The sequence below is a fragment of the Acinonyx jubatus genome, chromosome D3 (assembly GCF_027475565.1).
Source record: "Acinonyx jubatus isolate Ajub_Pintada_27869175 chromosome D3, VMU_Ajub_asm_v1.0, whole genome shotgun sequence".
In the NCBI taxonomy this organism is placed as follows: domain Eukaryota; kingdom Metazoa; phylum Chordata; class Mammalia; order Carnivora; family Felidae; genus Acinonyx; species Acinonyx jubatus.
Window position 1 is genome coordinate 56226653 of NC_069392.1, and position 16981 is coordinate 56243633.

The 16981-nt window shown below is 44.4% G+C and overlaps 1 protein-coding gene across 11 annotated transcripts in view; it reads left to right on the top strand.

The window, feature by feature from the left end:
* The window catches only part of FHOD3 (formin homology 2 domain containing 3), a 468859-nt gene that overhangs the window by 335890 nt on the left and 115988 nt on the right, over positions 1 to 16981 (top strand). For 7 of the 11 annotated variants that reach the window (XM_027068795.2, XM_053206689.1, XM_027068790.2 and 4 more), the window contains 4 exons: positions 5774 to 5869; positions 8835 to 9188; positions 9635 to 9709; positions 15482 to 15589. In XM_027068795.2, coding sequence (XP_026924596.1) covers positions 5774 to 5869; positions 8835 to 9188; positions 9635 to 9709; positions 15482 to 15589 — 633 coding nt within the window. The remainder of the gene's footprint in view (positions 1 to 5773; positions 5870 to 8834; positions 9189 to 9634; positions 9710 to 15481; positions 15590 to 16981) is intronic. The other 4 variants (XM_027068800.2, XM_027068802.2, XM_027068803.2 and 1 more) reach the window with 1 other exon arrangement.

Genomic DNA, 16981 nt, shown 5'->3' on the forward strand with positions numbered 1-16981 from the left:
TGACATACCGTGGGCATTGGGTGGAAACCTCAACAGACTGATGAAGACTGGAATAGGGAGGTACAGGAAGGGAGCGTAGGAGATGAAGTTGGAGAGATGGTAGAGGGGGTTAGAGTATTGGCTGGGTAAATTGGACTGAATCCTAAGGCTTGAGTAAGGCAATGTCATGTGCAAAAGTTCTTCTTGTCCTCTGGTCAGTCCCTCCTTGGCCTTCTGAGTTTCACCCCAAGAGCATTGTGTGGAATTCTCACTTTCACAGCCAGTCAGCTCCCCACTCCCCAGGTGAATACTTCTTGGTACATTTAGTTGTTCAATGTCTTTCCCCCCATGGGTCTGTAAGCTCCAAGGGTGGGAACCAGAGTCTTGCACATAATAAGTGTTCAATAAATATTTGTTGGATAAAGGGAGAGGGCCCTCTTGCCCTGTAGTTAAAATTTTTTGCTTTTGAAAAAAATTGTTGTTACCTATTTATGGGAAATCTCTACATCATCTCAATTTTACTGTGAACCTACAACTTTAAAAAATTGTTGTAAAAATCACAATTGTATGGCGTTGGAGCATTCATAATTTTTGGTTTATGGTACTTTATCATGTGCTGGTCCAGGTGTGGCCCTCTTCTAGCTTATTTGTGTGTACAATTTACTTATTGGTATAAAGGACACCAATGATACCATGGCCTGGCTAAAAACCCAGAGCGTTTCCCATAACTTCTGTCCATCCATGCACTTCCGTCTTTCCCATCTCTGTGCCTGGGTAACCCGCACTCTGAAATCTTGTCTATCGTTATCAGGTTTTTTGTTGTTCCGTAGTAGTATCAAACATGTAACTAAACCCACCCTACAGTTTTGCCTTTATGAACTTTCAGGAAGGTCATATTTATTGTTCCTTTTTGCGCTTCTTTTCTCCACATTATGCAGCTCCTGTTCATCCATATTGTCGCGTGAAGTCAACAGTCCTCTATTTTCACTTCTTGGAATATACCGCAACCTGTTGATTGTTTTTGTCGCCAGTGAGCATTTGGGTTGTTTCCATTTTTTGGCAATTACAAAAAGTGCTGCTGAGAATATTTTTAGACTCCTATCTTGGTGCACGAGTGTTTCAGTATCTCTAGGGAGGGTTTTTCAACCTTGGCAGTACTGACATTTTGGACTGAATTTTTCTTTGTCGCGGGGGACGGTCCTGTACGTTTGCAAGATATTTAGCAGCATCCCTGGCCTCTACCTGCCAGGAGACGGTAGCACCTGCTCCCCAGTCGTGACAACTAAAAAGATCTCCATTGACAAATGTCCCCTGGGGGATGAATCACCCTAGTCAGAAGCACTGCTCTGGGGTATAGTAGTGCCATCAAGCAGTGGCACTGCTGGCTCATGGTACGGGAATTTAACTTGACATGATAAAAAATATACGTTCTTTTTCCTAAGTTCACACTCCTGTCAGCAATATGTGAGTCAGATGACCTATAGTCTCTTCAGCGCTTGGTGTTTCCAGACGTCTTAATTTTTCCAAGCAGAGATAAGATGGTATCTCATTGTGGTCTTAATTTATATGTCCTGATTGATAGGTTAAACTATCTCTTCATACATGTTTATGGGCCATGATCATATGTTTTGCACAATTTTATAGTTGTGTTTTTATTTTTAAAATATGTTTTGTATATTTTTGATATGAGTTTATGTCTGTTAGGTGTGCTGAAATGCCTTCTCTGAATTTGTGGCTTTACTTTTCCTCACCCATAGTATTTTGGCCCTAGAATATACTTTAATACTGTTTTAAATGTTTCTGTTGTACTTTTGAAAGGCTCAGCAACATTCATTGTCCTGTTTGTTTAATTTTTTTTAAATGCTTATTTATTTTAGAGAGACAGAGACAGAGAGCAAGTAGGGGAGGGGCAGGGAGAGAGGGAGACACAGAATCTAAAGCAGGCTCCAGGCTCTTTGCTGTCAGCACAGAACCCGACTCGGGTCATGAACTAAGGAACCGTGAGATCATGACCTGAGCCAAATTTAGATGCTTAACTGACTGAACCACCCAGGTGCTCCTGTTTGGTTGTGTTTGTGTTGTTTGGTTGTTTGGTTTTTGAAGCCTAAGAAATGTGACATCAGCCTGAGACCCAAATTTGGGAAGTAAGGTTGGCTTTGAAGAAAACTCTGCCCTACAGAATTGGTCAGACTATGGGCCTCTCAGTGTCTTTTCCAACGTGGAAGGGGTGGTCTCCAGTTTGAGACTATTGTAAAAAGGAAAGTGCCTATTGGCTTCACAGGCCTGTCCCCTGCAGTAACTCCCCACCAGTTAAAAACAAAACACCCCTAGTGGTATTTGAAAAACAAGGGCCAAAGGCCCAGAATTCTTTTTGCACAAATATAAACAAAGTTAAGGTCTACTTTAAGAGAAAATTCAGCGAGGGGAAAAGCAAAATTGTCTGAACCTATTCTTCATCTTAAATATGATCAGCATAAAAGATTCTGTTTGACTAATTTCTTCACGGTCTGAAACTAAAATCAAGCATAGAAATTCCTGCATACCGTGAGGCAGTATTTCTTTCTCCATCCATTTGGATAGGAGGGCAAGGCCAGTGCTTTGACCATAGGGCCCTCCAAGTAGGTCATTGTGCTGCCTGCCCTGGTCGTGTCCTGCCACTCATGAGAGTAAAGCCATGGCACACACAAGTCATGTGACAGTTTGGTGCAGACTCAGAAGCTGTTGAGCCCAAGGGAGACAGTTTGGTAATAAGCTTAGAGGGATACATAGGGGAATATCTCTGAGACCTTGGTGTAGGCAAAACAATTTAAACCAGGACACAAAGGGTACTAACTATCAAAAAAGATAAGTAGGACTTCATTAAGATTAAGAATTTTTGTTTATTGAAAAAACACCATGACTGGGGCGCCTGGGTGGCTCAGTCGGTTGAGCGGCCGGCTTCGGCTCAGGTCATGATCTCACGGTCCGTGAGTTCAAGCCCCGCATCGGGCTCTGTGCTGACAGTTCAGAGCCTGCAGCCTGCTTCTGATTCTGTATCTCCCTCTCTCTCTGTCCCTAACCCCCTCGCATTCTGTCTCTGTCTCTCTCAAAAATAGATAAACTTAAAAAATAAATAAATAAACCCACCATGAGGGGCACCTGAGCTTCTGACTTTGGCTCAGGTCATGATCTTATGGTTCATGAGTTTGATCCCTGCATTGGGTTCTCTGCTGTCAGCTCAGAGCCCACTTGGGATCCTCTGTCCCCCTCTATCTCTGCCCCTTCCCCTCTCATGCTTGCTTGTGCTCTCTCTCTTGCTCTCTCTCAAAAATGAATAAATGTTAAAAAAAAAAAAAACAAATAAAAATGACACCGTGAAGTGAGTCCAAAGGCAACCCACAGGGAGGGAAAAGATTCTTGCAACACATTAAGTATGACAGAAGGACTTGTCCCCAAATTATGTAAAGAAGTACAAATCAAAAATAAAAATACAACCTGGATTTAAAACAATGGGTGAAGTACTTACATTTCAAAAAGAGGATATCTGAATGGAGAATCCCGAAAAGTATGACAAAAGTGCCCAGCTTCACTAGTCATCAGAGAAAGGAAACTCAGATCACAGTGAGATGTTGCTACACACAGATTAGATGGCTAAAATGAAACAGACAAAACTCAAAAAGAAAAACAAAAACCACCAACTCTTGGCAAGGATGTAGAACAGGCAGTATATTCATATACTACTTATGGGAATTTAAATTTACCAGGTCATTTAAAAAAATTTTTTTTTAATGTTTATTTTTTCTTGAGACAGAGACAAAGCGTGAACAGGGGAGGGGCAGGGAGAGAGGGAGACACATAATCGGAAACAGGCTTCAGGCTGTGAGCTGTCAGCACGGAGCCCCACACAGGGCTCGAACCCACAAACCGTGAGATCATGACCTGAGCCAAAGTCAGACGCTTAACTGACTGAGCCACCCAGACGCCCCTACCAGGTCATTTTTAAAAACTGTTTAACAGTTCCTGATAAAGATGAACCCAAGCGTATCATATAACCAATAAATGTCATTCCTAGATAACATACTGCCTAATAATATGTACATGTGTTCTATTAAAGACCTGTGCTACAATGTTCGTAATAGCCCTGTTCAAAATAACCCCAAACTGAAAAGTGTCTGGTTATCATCAGCAGTAGAATGGGTAAACTATATTGTGCTCTATTCATACAAGGGAGTGTTATATAACAATGAGAATGAATGGTCTGCAACGACCTATAACAGTGTAGATGAGTCTCCCAAGTGTTACGTTGAACAAAAGAAGCTGGATATGGTATGATTCCTTGTAGACAGAAGAAAACCAGGCCAGGCTAACTGACCTCTGCTGTCTGAAGTGAGGGAGGGAAGGGAAGCAGTCGGAAGGGAGCATTAGGGGAGTGCTGGTTTTATGGATGTGTTTATTTTGCGAAACTTCAGTGATTTGTGTACTTTTCTGAATGTACTTTATACTTCAGTGAAAAGGGAAAACAAGTGGAGGACAGTGGGGGGCAAAAGGGTTGAAGATGTTGGGAAAATGATGCCTGGGGTGGGGAGTGGTGAATTCTGGAGGACTGAGGGCGAGAAGGAGCTGGCAGCATTGAGAGGGTAGAGGATGGCCTCGAGGAGATGACAGTGGAGCTCTGGCGGGAGGTGAATGAGAGCTAGGGGGTGAATGAGGGCTTGGGGTCGTGGAGGGGTAGGGTGGGGGAGGAGGTTTGGATGTAAGATCTCCAAGGTGGACCGGTTCTGTTTGATGGTGAGGTCCAGGGTGGGAGGGGCTGAAGTGACAAAAGGTGAAGGTTATTAGAGTTCAAGAACACGAGGGATTGATATGTGCACGGGGCCTGGGCTAGGTGTTCTGTGTGGGCCATGACAGGAGTCAGGTGTTGACAGGGCTTAGAGCCCAAAGGAGGGTAGTGACTCGGTTATCGAGGCCTGTACTCATGTAGCTGCAAGGACAACACCCAAATTAAACTGTCTTAAGCAAAAGTGAGAATTTACTATCTTCCGTTAGCGAAAGGCGAGGGCGGAGCTTCAGCAGTACCGGATCCAAGGGTTAAACTTGTCGTGGGATTGCTACCTGCACCACCTCCCACGCCCACACTCTGCTCTCCGTGGGTCGTGGGTCGGCTGCAGGCAGCCTTCCTCCACCAGGAACAGCAGGCGGCCCCGCACTTAGGCCACCCTCACGGTTACTCATCGCCGGAGGCACCAGGAGAAATCCCAGAGGTGACAGTTGTGACTCCACCCGGGCCACCTGTCCACACTCCAGGTGGAAGTGGATCAGCGTGCCCTGCACCACGTACACTGAGAGTGAGGGAGTGGCTTGTAAACCATGTGTCCGCCCACCCCCACCCTGCCATGAAGGTGAGTTCCAGATTGGCCTGACCCTCAGTGGTTTCTAACCAGCATGGTGAGGTGAGGACTCTGTGCCTTCTGCGGGAGCTGGACATCCCCAAGGACACTCCTGCATGGTTCCGTGTGGAGGAGGAAAACCATAGCAGGGCCCTGCCCGAGGCCGGAAGCTGCTCGGAACCGCGTGTGGGGGGAGCAGGGCAGCGGCAGCCAGCCAACTTGACAAAGAAATTCGGCCTGTGCCGGGTTATTGTATCTCTGCCCACATTCAGATTTCCTCATCTCAGAACTGTCTCCTCTCAGACTGTGTCCTTTTCATCTCAGCCAGCTGGCCCGGTTGGTTTTTTGTTTCATCTTCCCGTTTGTAACACTCACCTCGCTTTTCCATCTTGTCTCTGTGCATTTCTCTTTGCCTTGCCTTGTCTCAGGGAAGAGGAGGAGGAGGAGGAAGAAGAGCAACCAGTCACGGAGCCCAATTCAGAGGAAGAGAGAGAGGATGATGCCCCCTGTCAGGGCAAGGAAAGGTACCGAGCCTGGACACTCCCAGGCTCCCACTAATAGCCCGAGGTTCCTTCCTAATAGATAGTTTGCAGCCAGCCACCTTTCAGGTCTCCCTTCCTCACTGGCTCCCACTGGCAAACCTTTTCCCTGAGCACGGAGCCACAGAGCGACTAGTTTTGTAGAAATAACTGAGCACGTGTTCATTAGAGAACCACACTTTCCCTTCCTTAGGATGCTTTATGGAAAGCTCACCCTGCTCCTCCCTCCCTCATTAGTGCTTTGGCTTAGTCAGATTGACAGTGACTAGAAGGATGTTCATCTCTGATCAGAAAATGTTATTAGCTCTTCCAGCATTGTATTAAGGATAATTCCATGTGTCTCCTTCTTCCTACTAATTTTACTAATGTAATATTTCCTAAACTGGCACAGGTAGCTACGATGTTAATGATGCAGCTCTGCTTTTTATCCAAGTGGACAGGAGTACTTTTTCATCCCGTGCAGCCCAGAAAATTTTCCTGTTATTTATTTTCATACCCAGAATAAGTAACATGGTTGTACGGCCTTTTGAGGGAGTTTACTGTCCTCTGCTCATACCTTTCCAATATACATTCTTTCTGTCTTCAGGCAATGTTAACAGATACAGGCACCTTGCAGATATTTTTTAATTTTATAGATATTTTCCCCAAATGATGTGTTTATACAAAATAAAAATTGATCACAGGCAATCTCATTTTCTAGTATTCAAAAGTAATTCTAAAGTCGGATGTTTTTTCATTTAATTGATTACCACTGCAAATGGACTCCTTTACTGTTTTTCTGCAAATAAGCAAAATCAAAGAGATCTTGGATAAATTAGGGTGAAACCTCTTTCTTACCAACTTCAAAGTCGGTGTGATTCTTTGCCTCCTGGCCTCTCTGTCCAGACCACCAGTGCACATAAAAGTGGCCATTTGATGTGCTGAGACACCCACCATTCCCAGGGGCCATGGAATCTTCTGTGATCTGACAAACTAGTGATTGTTTCCCTGCTTTGGAAATAAATGTCTGGGAAGAAGTCAGCAGGGTGCCGAGAGAGGGAAGGAATGGCCTGGTCACAAAGAGTGAGTCACACAGGTCAGAATGGGGAAGGGGGGTAAGAAAGGTTGCTATTAGAGCCCCTCTCCTATCTGGAGCTGCCATGCCTGAAGGGAATGGTATTCAGTTAGGGGTGCTCTGGGAAGGGAGGAAGTTTGGTTGGTAGTCCCACCTTAGGTTGAAAATTAACCACAGGGAATCATGTAGAAATCAGTAATACACTGGTATGGCTCCATATGTGTTTAAATGTACATGTTCTGGCCCACCTACACAAACCCATCCCCCCTTGGCTATTCTCATGGGACAGCACCTAGGACCAGAGAGAAGAATCTGACTTTGAAGGGTAACCTTCAAAACATCCCTCCTGATGTGCTGTCTTTACATAGGATTGTTACTTACATAGGTAGATGGTTATTTACTGTTTTGAAAGATCTTTTAAAAAAATTTTTTTAATATTTATTTTTGAGAGAGACGGCACACGAGCAGGGGAGGGGCAGAGAGAGAGGGAGACACAGAATCTGAAGCAGGCTCCAGGCTCCAAGCTGTCAGCACAGAGCCTGATGGTAGCGCTCGAACTCACGAGCTGTAAGATCATGATGTGAGCCGAAGTCGGACACTTAACCAACTGAGCCACCCAGGCACCCCTGAAAGGTCTGTTTTCTTTATGACCTGATGCTGGAGGGCATTCTTGAACAAAGTGCAGTTAGGCTTTTCAGTTTTGGGAAATAAAGTTGTGCATACTGGGGCTTGACCTTGACAGTTACTAAGGCACTCACTAACTTTGAGCTGGATATATTTATTTCCTGGCATAATCCCACCAGACCTTAAAGTGGCAAGAAAGATTCTGCTTACTTCTGCTGGGTTGGTGTCCTTCACAGCTTGCCCTGCCTGCTGCTTTGTGTATGCCAACCCCATGTCCCCACTGTGTGTGTGTGTGTGTGTGTGTGTGTGCCAGACCTGGGCTGAGACTGCAGTGAGTTCTCATCCCATTCTCCCCTCGAGCCAGGGCAACTGGTATGTCCCTGCCTTTCTATATAGAGGGAGCTAGGAGAGAAAACAGCTCCCATCTGATTCCCAATGGGCATGTCTGGGAGTCCAGTTCTCCGAGAGAGGGACTGGTTTTGAAAAATGCAGAGTGTAACGGAGATGCTCGGGTTATAAGGGTGTATTTCAAAATATCTAAGTGGTCCAAATCCAGTCCTGTGAAGGTGGAAAAGTTTTATAACTGTGGCAGAATTGGGCTGCCTGAAGGAGTCCAGATGGGCTTAGTCGTGCAGACAGGTTGTGGGAAAAGTGTGAAATGGGCAAAATTTGACTTCATCATGCCAGTCCCTCCTTGCTGGCTCTTGGTACTCCTGGCAAGAGACTAGCATCTCTTTTCTTTTTCCTCTTCCATACTTCCTTTCAAGAATGCACCTGAAAGCCGTGACCTAAAGTATGGGGCTTGGGGGATGCTTCTTCCTTAAGACTGGGCTTTTTAGGAGGAGGACAGAACCTTGATTTGACCAAGAGAAAGAAATGAAATTCAAATTGTGGAAATTCAAGTGCCAACACAACCATTGGGGAGAAACTGGGGAGGCTTGGGAAGCCATTGAAGAAGAGCCTTAGGGGCTCTGTTAAATTCTCCACACAAAAGCCTCCGAAATGCCCAGATGCCATACTGGTTTGCAAGGATGTGTCCTTGCCCTCAGCAAGTCTTGCCACCCAGATGGACAAGCTCAGGGCGCCAGGATTTTTGAACAAACCAAAGCTTCTGTTGGCCAGCCAGCTTTCATGCTGCAGCTCAAGAAACATAGCTGGATTCTGAAGTTAAGTGGCCGTAGCAGTAGTGGGGGGTTTGTGTGTCTTTTTCTCTTTCCTAACCTTCACTTCCCTTTCCTTCCCTGTTTGCCCTCCACCCTGCTGGGTCGGCAGAGAGGCTCGCCCTGCCTCTGAGCAGAGCCCTGCTGGAAAGGATACTGCTCCCCAGAGCTCAGCTCTCCCCACTGCTTCGAATGCCGCCTCCCAGGGAAAACGATGTCCAGCCAGCACTGCAGTGGGGGGCCCCTTGCGCAGCAGGTCCTCTGGGCCTGCCCTCGTGCTGCCACCCCTGACCCCTGCCTCTGTCTCCCGGCCCTCCTCCTCCGCGCCTGGCCCCCCGAAGGCATCACCAACCATAGAAAAGCTGCCCTATGTGCCCCACAGCCCCTTCCACCTCTTCTCCTATGACTTTGAGGATTCGCCCTTACCCACCAAGGAAAAGGAGGCTGAGGCCCAGAAGGAAAGCAGGTAGATCCAGCCACCTGGAGGCCCGTGTGAGCTTAATCCAGGGAAGGAGACAGCATGTTACTTGTGCTGACTGGCTTGTCCTCTGCTGTGTGTGTGTGTGTGTGTGTGTGTGTGTGTGTGTGTGTGTGTGTGTATTCCAATCTGAGCAGAGGGCGGTGGTGGTGTAAACTAACTCCCTGGCCACTAACTAAACAATTACCAGGATTTAGGCAGGAGGCGGAGGAAAACTGCCGTGTGTCTGAATCAAAGAGCTCTTCTGTTATAACACAGTTACTAAAAATGGATTTTTAAACCTAAGGTTTTTAAAAACATGCATGGTCTGACAATATCTATGCATTTCACACCTAACTGTGTGGGGTGCATCTCGTTTGACCTACCGAATACAGTGAAGTGCTCTGCCCCCTTCCTATGCAGCGTTTTGAGTGGGATTTTCCTTCCTTTAACAGTCCCTCTGATTCTCTCCATTTGAGCACATACTCTGCCTCTGAGCCTTACAACTTCCGGTCTTTCTCTTCTAATAGGTGGGTGTCTTTATTTTCTCTCTCTTTTCTCCAGCTTTCTGCTTTTATTCTTTTTAAAAAAAAACATATTTTTTGAGAGACACAGAGCGTGAGTGGGGGCGGGGCAGAGAGAGGAGGAGACACAGAATCCGAAGCAGGCTCCAGGCTCTGAGCCGTCAGCACAGAACCCGACGTGGGACTCGAACTCCCAAACCGTGAGACATGACCTGAGCTGAAGTCAGACAATTGACCGAGCCACCCAGGCGCCCATTTTTATTCTAATATATGCATATTTCTTTCACAGATTGCTCATAGCTCCCTGCGAGAGGGCAGTTGCCCTTGGAATCCCTTCACAGGCATTAACACAATTACATTGTTGAAGTGTGAGCACTGCAATAATTCTTACAACAATTGGAGAGGGGAGCAGAGGGAGGGCAGTGTGCAAATCGGAACCACACGAGGCATTTTTAGCAGGTGCTTGTCCCATGCCTGTGTGCCTGCCCGACACTATTATTGCCTGGGTTAGGAGCTCTACAGAGCGGGGAATGGGCAACCAAGGGTTTGAATATTTTGAACAATCAATTGTTCAAAATCAATTATTGATCATACTTGTGGCTGCTCCCATCTTAGAGTAATAATAATTGATAACATTTATTTATTATGAGCCAGGCCCTGTACTTTCCATGAAATTAGCATTTCAAAGCATTACTTAACCCTTAAGAAGTAGGTTATATTACTATCCCTTATTTACCATGAGGAAACTGAGGCACGGAGAGCTAAGGAAGTGGGGAGTGGTTTCTGCCCCAAGCATCCTGGCCCAGCTTCTGGTCCTAACCTGTGCGTTGTACAGGCCTCTCTTTTAGAGAGTCTGTCTCTTTCCTTTCTGGGGTCATCTACAGATAACTCCAAATGCCAGACCTCGAACCCTGGCCTCTCCCTGCCAGGGTTCTTGAGGCAAGTCCTTGTCAGCAAAATGCTTTTGCCAGAGAGTCTGTGTCTGGGATACCCTTGGCCTGGGTGTCCAGTAAGAAGTTACGCCTTATCTTGAGTGAAGGCTTATCGGACACAGATCTGGAGAATGGCTCTTTCACACCACTGATAGAACCAGTTGTGGTGTGTGTCAGATTTTCCATCTAATAAAAAGAAGAATTAATCTAGAACTGTGATTATCAACCTTTTCTCCCCACATACAACCTAAGAATATTTTCGAACTTCCCTCAAAGTTTTAAATAGCCTGTGTGAAGTTTTTTGTTGTGACTTTAAAGTTGTAAAAGACGTGATCTTTCTGTCATACATGTGCTTTAAATTCATTTTTGTCAAAGGGCACCTGGGTGGCTCAGTCAGTTAAGTGTCTGATTTCTTCTCGGGTCATGATCTCATGGTTCATGAGATCAAGCCCCGTGTTGGGCTCTTCACTGATAGTGAGGAACCTGCTTGGGATTCATTCTCTCTCTCTCTCTCTCTCTCTCTCTCTCTCTCTCTCTCTCTCCCCCCTCCCTCCCTCCCTCTCCCTGTCTCCCTCTTCCCCTCCCCTGTGCTTTCTCTCTCTCTCAAATAAAATAAGTATTTTTTAATGTTTATTTTTGAGAGAGAGCATGTATGCACGCACAAGTGGGGGAGGGACAGACAGAGGATCCAAAGCAGGCTCTGTGCTGACAATAGCCCAGTGTGGGGATGGAACTCATGAACCATGAGATTGTGACCTGAACTGAAGTCAAGACACTTGACCTACTGTGCCCCCCGGGCACACCTAAATAAATAAACATTAAAAATATATATAAATTCATTTTTGTGAAAACCTTGGGGTTTCACATTTAAGTGATTAAATTTTAGGAAACACCTACATATGCCTAATTGGCAAAGCCTGTCCTCAGACAAGTGAGACCTTATTTCTGTCAGAAAAAGTCCAACGTCCTATTTCAATTCAAATACACACCTATGCATCCCTGTGACAACCATCTAACTCCTAGAATTGAGAGGCAAAACCAGACAGACTGGGGGGTATTTGAATTAACTGCTCAGGTATTTGCAAAACCAAAGGAGTGGGAAAATGCATTATGCTTGTTTTATTTCCATAATATCATTTCAACACAATTCATAGGTAGATGGGCAGGTAGATAGAGATGACATGTGAGGCTTGCTCTGAGGTTACTCCTGGGTACAGCAGCACTGTCTCCTTCCACAGTATTTCTTTATATATTTATATATAAATATATATATATATTTATAAATTTATATATTAATATATATAATATATATATATATTTTTTATATATAGGGTGCCCTTCACCCTAGGGCACTTCTACTTGGGATCAGCTGAAATCACTGTGGTCCCAGAGAGGTCACCAGTGAAGAGGGTCCTTATCTAAATATATATATTTAGATGTATTATATATATTTAATGTATATATATATACATTTTTTTAAGTTTATTTATTTCAAGACAGAGCCAGTGTGAGTAGGGGAGGGGCAGAGAGAGAATCCCAAGCAGGCTCCGCACTGTCAGCACAGAGCCTGATATGGGGCTCGAACTCACGTGAGATCATGACCTGAACTGAAACCAGGAGTCAGACACTTAACTTGCTGAGCCACCCAGGGGCCCCTTCCTCAGTATTTCTTAAGGAATTCCCTCAGGAGTGAGGCTTTCCTACACTCTTCCTTTGCCTGGCACCCTGGAGTTTTTTCGGCTCAAAGCATTGCCCCACATTGATTTGGCCTCGGTGAAGGTGTTGCTTTTTTTTCCCCCTGAGAGTGGAAGGCCATCGTGGAAGGGGAGGCAGGGAAGAGAACTTGGAGACCCTAGCAGTAGCCACAGGCAGACCCGTTTTTAAGAAAAGAGCAGCTATGGAACGTGGGGCTCTAAGACACATTTCCTCTTGTTTCCAGGATGGCTTTGCATGCCTCCAGGAGTGTGTGAACTCCAGTTTGAGTACCTTCAAACTACAGGTTCTGTAGGAGTCTCTTCTAGGTCTAAACTTCCGGGCTTATTGGATCATTCACATGACTTTTATGGAGGGCGTCCAACATGGCTCTTATGTCCTCCAAGAACAGTATCTGTGTACAAGTTAAGAGCTGTACGTTTGACGGGAATAAAAATAACTTGGCAACCTCATCTTCCCCAGCAGGGTGGTGTTAGCCCATGATGGTCATTCTGGACTTTCTAGTGATGGTCTCAGAGCCTCTGATGGGGCTTTCCTGGATCCAGGTCCTTTCCACTTGGTCTTTGCTACTGCTTACAGTCCTAGGGGACAGGAGTAAGAGAAACATATAAATGAATGAATATACACATAAATTTACAAAAACAGCCTCATGCTTGTGAATAAGGTTTGACTTATATTTAACTGAGAAATTCTTACAATTTTTAATTATTTGACAGGAATTCGAATGCTGTATAAATACTGTTTGCACCTATTAGTTTTCTGATGTTCACTCACTGTGGTTTTCGTGGGGTCTGTAACCGCTCAGTGGTTGAGTGCAGTGGAACTGGTTATAGCAGGCACCAACTGATTAGTGAGTACAAAGAACCAACGGGAAAAAGTATGGTGAACCGAGTGAGATGTATGATCCAGTTCGTTTGGCTGAAATTGAGAAGCAAAATTGAACAGACTGTGAGGTATTTGAATTAATTGCTCAGCCATTAGAAAAACCAAAGCAGGGGGAATATGCATCATGCTTGGTTTTATTTCCATAACGTCATTTAAACTCAGTTATGGTAACGTAACCCTCTTAAAACATTCTACAGGATGCCCACTTTGGGTCAGAAGGGGGTTGTTTTAGATGCTTGCAGGGAATAACAAGCCAAGGGTCCAGGTAGCTGGGTGACACAGGGCTGGTGTCTGGGCCCGGGGGCTCTGTCTCCCTGAGGACTCCAAGCTCTTGACGGCAGCCTCCTTCCCTGCCCATGTCACAGTGCTTTCTGCCCGCTTCTCTCCCTCTTCTTTGCTCCTGAGTTTTTTTCTCCCTTTTCTACTGCTTCCTTTCTTTGTATGTTCCTCTCACCCTTTGCTTTTCTGCCTTCTCTATGCCCTGTGGTTTGGGAGCTCTCTTAAAAACTCAGTCCAACCCTCACATGGAGAAGCAGTTAACCTGTTAGGCACGTAGCATGTTGGGTTTTTAAAGAGAAAAGAAAAGGGATGCCCAGAAACCATGTCCCATGAGAGTGATGTGTTGGCTGAGGATGATATAGTGAAACTGTGTGATCGGAGTCTCCCTCTGCCTGGTGGCATGCCTGTGTAGTGACACAGGCCTGACTTGTGATGCCAAATAAATAATAAGACCCATAGCAAAGCAGACAAAACTTAGCAGCACAGGGTAGAGTTGGAGTAATAAAAATGTTTTATTTATCATTATAATGATATAATTTATGAGGGAAAATGGGAAATATCTCTCTCTAGTCCACTTTGTAAAATAGCCTGTTTCTGATTTTTTTCTACACATAGCTTTTGACCTTTGTGAATATTTTTGTACAGTTGAAATCAAACTATAAATATTGTATTCTGATGTTTTATTTCAGCCTGTATATAAACATTTTCTATACTATCATTTACAGAATTGGCCATCATTTGTAATCATTGCATAATATTCCACGGATATTGGATCACACGTTTTAACCATTCTTGCGTTGTTACCTGGTTGGGTAATTTCCAGGTTTTTTTCACCATGGTCTCAATAATGCTCCTGTATTGCCATGCGTGACATTTTCAGTATACAAATAACCATAAGGTTATGCTAGCTTTCCAAAAGGAGGCTTACTCTGTCAAAGGATATCCACATTTGAAGTTAAGGTGCTTCCCAGAATGGTTAGTGCTGGTTTCTGTTGATGGGAGTTTGAACTGGATTCACTGTGTGCAGGAAGGTCTTTGTGCACTTATCGCATAGTGACCCATAGGGTCTCATGCACCCAAGTGTCCCCAACCAGTTTAGGAGAAGCAGTCAGCCCTGACTTGCAGCTGAGTAGGTTGAGAGGCAGATCATTGGGTCTCATCTGTAACTAATCATGAGTGTCTGCCCCCCCCCCCCACAAGGGCTTCACGTGATGATTTGTTTTCTGGGAATACACTGAGTGATAATAAGCTAAAGGACAGCTATTCTGAAAACCAGAAAGAAAACTCTAGAAAACTCTAGTTTACTCATCCGGAAACTTGTCAGAGATGACTGAGAAATGATAAAGGCTCGTTTAGACCCGGTAGCTGTATTTTGGGTTCAAAAGCAGCATTGGATGAAAGTGTGAACACATGTACCTCTAGCCAGCAGGCCAGTCCAGCAGGTCTGAGGACATTTTCTCCTTGGTCACTGGGCAGGTGACAAGATTACATTTAATGAATGACACTGATTTGGAAATACCTAAAACAGACTTTTTAATAAGATGTTTGTTTAGCTAATCATTTGGTATTTTCTACAGATCTTTGACGGATTTAACATTAATTGTACTGCCATGAGAGGCAAGAAGAATCTTCATAGATTCAAATGAACATAATTGGGATTCTTTATGTTAGCAAAGAATTTTAACGTACATGGACAAACAAGGAAATATGAAGGTTTTATTTAAACCCCTTGTCATAAATCTCTCTGCCCAATGGTTTTGGCCTTTGGGAAACCTCTCTCATGAGAAATAAAATGAAGCAGTTAGTAACTCTCTTGAAATTAGAAAAATCACTAATGGTGTTAGCATTTCCAAGCCTGTTTTTCTTGCAAAAATGAAGATAGTTTGCTAAGTGTTATTCAGTTACTGACTTGTACTCATTTCTCTCTCCTTCCACCCTGCTCCCTACCTTAAACTTCTGCACTGTTTAGATACAACAGCTTTGGCAACACCTCTTATCACTCAAGACCTTCTGGATCTGCTGTGCCCGCCACCCCCACATCATCTCTTTCACCTCCGCAGGAGGCCAGGCTGGAAAGGTGAGTTTTATAAGAAGGAAGCCGATGGCTTTACCCTCCAGTGGAAGAAATCAGTTTGATGAAGAATGACTAAAGGAAAAGAAAGACAAAGCATAATCCAAAGTATTTTTCTGTACATAATATAGTCCAAAGGCAAGAATATTTTCTTTCACACTATTTACTAAGTAAATATTTTATTAGAAGTGATATTTTTTAATGTCTCATCTCCCTATGTTCTTTCCATAGAAAGTATAAAAAAATTTGTTCCCAGTTACTTAAATGTGAAGGGTTTGATTGACCTATGAAAAACTGTTCTAGAATTTGTGTAAGGTCTGCATTTGGTCCTGTAAACATCAGTTTTTATCTTTGAATGAACAATTCTATATCAGTCAGGAGGTAGTGGGCCTATTAAGGTCTGTACCTTAATGTAATTAATCCAGGACCTACCAGAAGGGAAAAGAATTGCATGGGTCCGTGGAAGGAATTTAACTTGGCAAGAGTATTAGACCACTAGAAATTAACTAACTATTACTTCTGGAAGCGAGTGATTGCACAAGGATGTGTTTACAAGGAAAAGGTAAGACCTGTAATTTTAGAACAATTAAAAACAGTTACCCTTATATGGCAAGAGTGCTGAGTTAGGGAAGACTGGCTGGGGTTCCAATTAGTCACTAGGAAGTTATTTAATCCTTGAGGGTAAAATGCCAGTTATGACAACTCTTACCTTAGAGGGTGGTTTTGATGAGCCACTGAAAAGGTACTCATGAAAGCATTATGTGAACCCCACCGTGTGGGTCCAGTGGGAAGTGACAATATGTGATGACAAGGTATAACACCCAGCAGCGTGTGATTGATCAGAAATCTAGACATGAGCAATTCAAAATGATCATTTGCCTCAAATCCTGAATTTAAAACAAACTCGACCTGTATTCTATACTCTAATCATCTGTGTATTCTGAAGTGTGTTTTGCTGAACGTGGCTGGTGATTAGAGGTTTGGTTGGGATGTAGAGCAGGCAAGACCTTACAGCCCCAGGAAGAGGGGCTGTCCAATGAACTTTGCCTCCCCACACATGGTGTTAATTTCTAAGATGATACATAGGATCCACATTGTCAAAATCTCAGGTTTCACAGCCCAGCATGGCCCTGGGCTGGGTGTATCTGGGCTTAGTAAGATCTTGTCCGTAAGATAAAAAGTTGATTTCCTAGAAGACACTGTACCCTAGGGCCCTAGGGTACCCTGTCGCCCTAGGGCACCTCTGTTTGGGATCAGCTGAAATCACTGTGGTCCAGAGAGGTCACCAGTGAAGAGGGTCCTTATCTAATGGGATGGGATATTGGGGTCCAAGTCAGGAATATTAAAGTTTTACTGATGTTACATCTCACATCTTGTTCCTGCTAGGCTGCCAGCTCC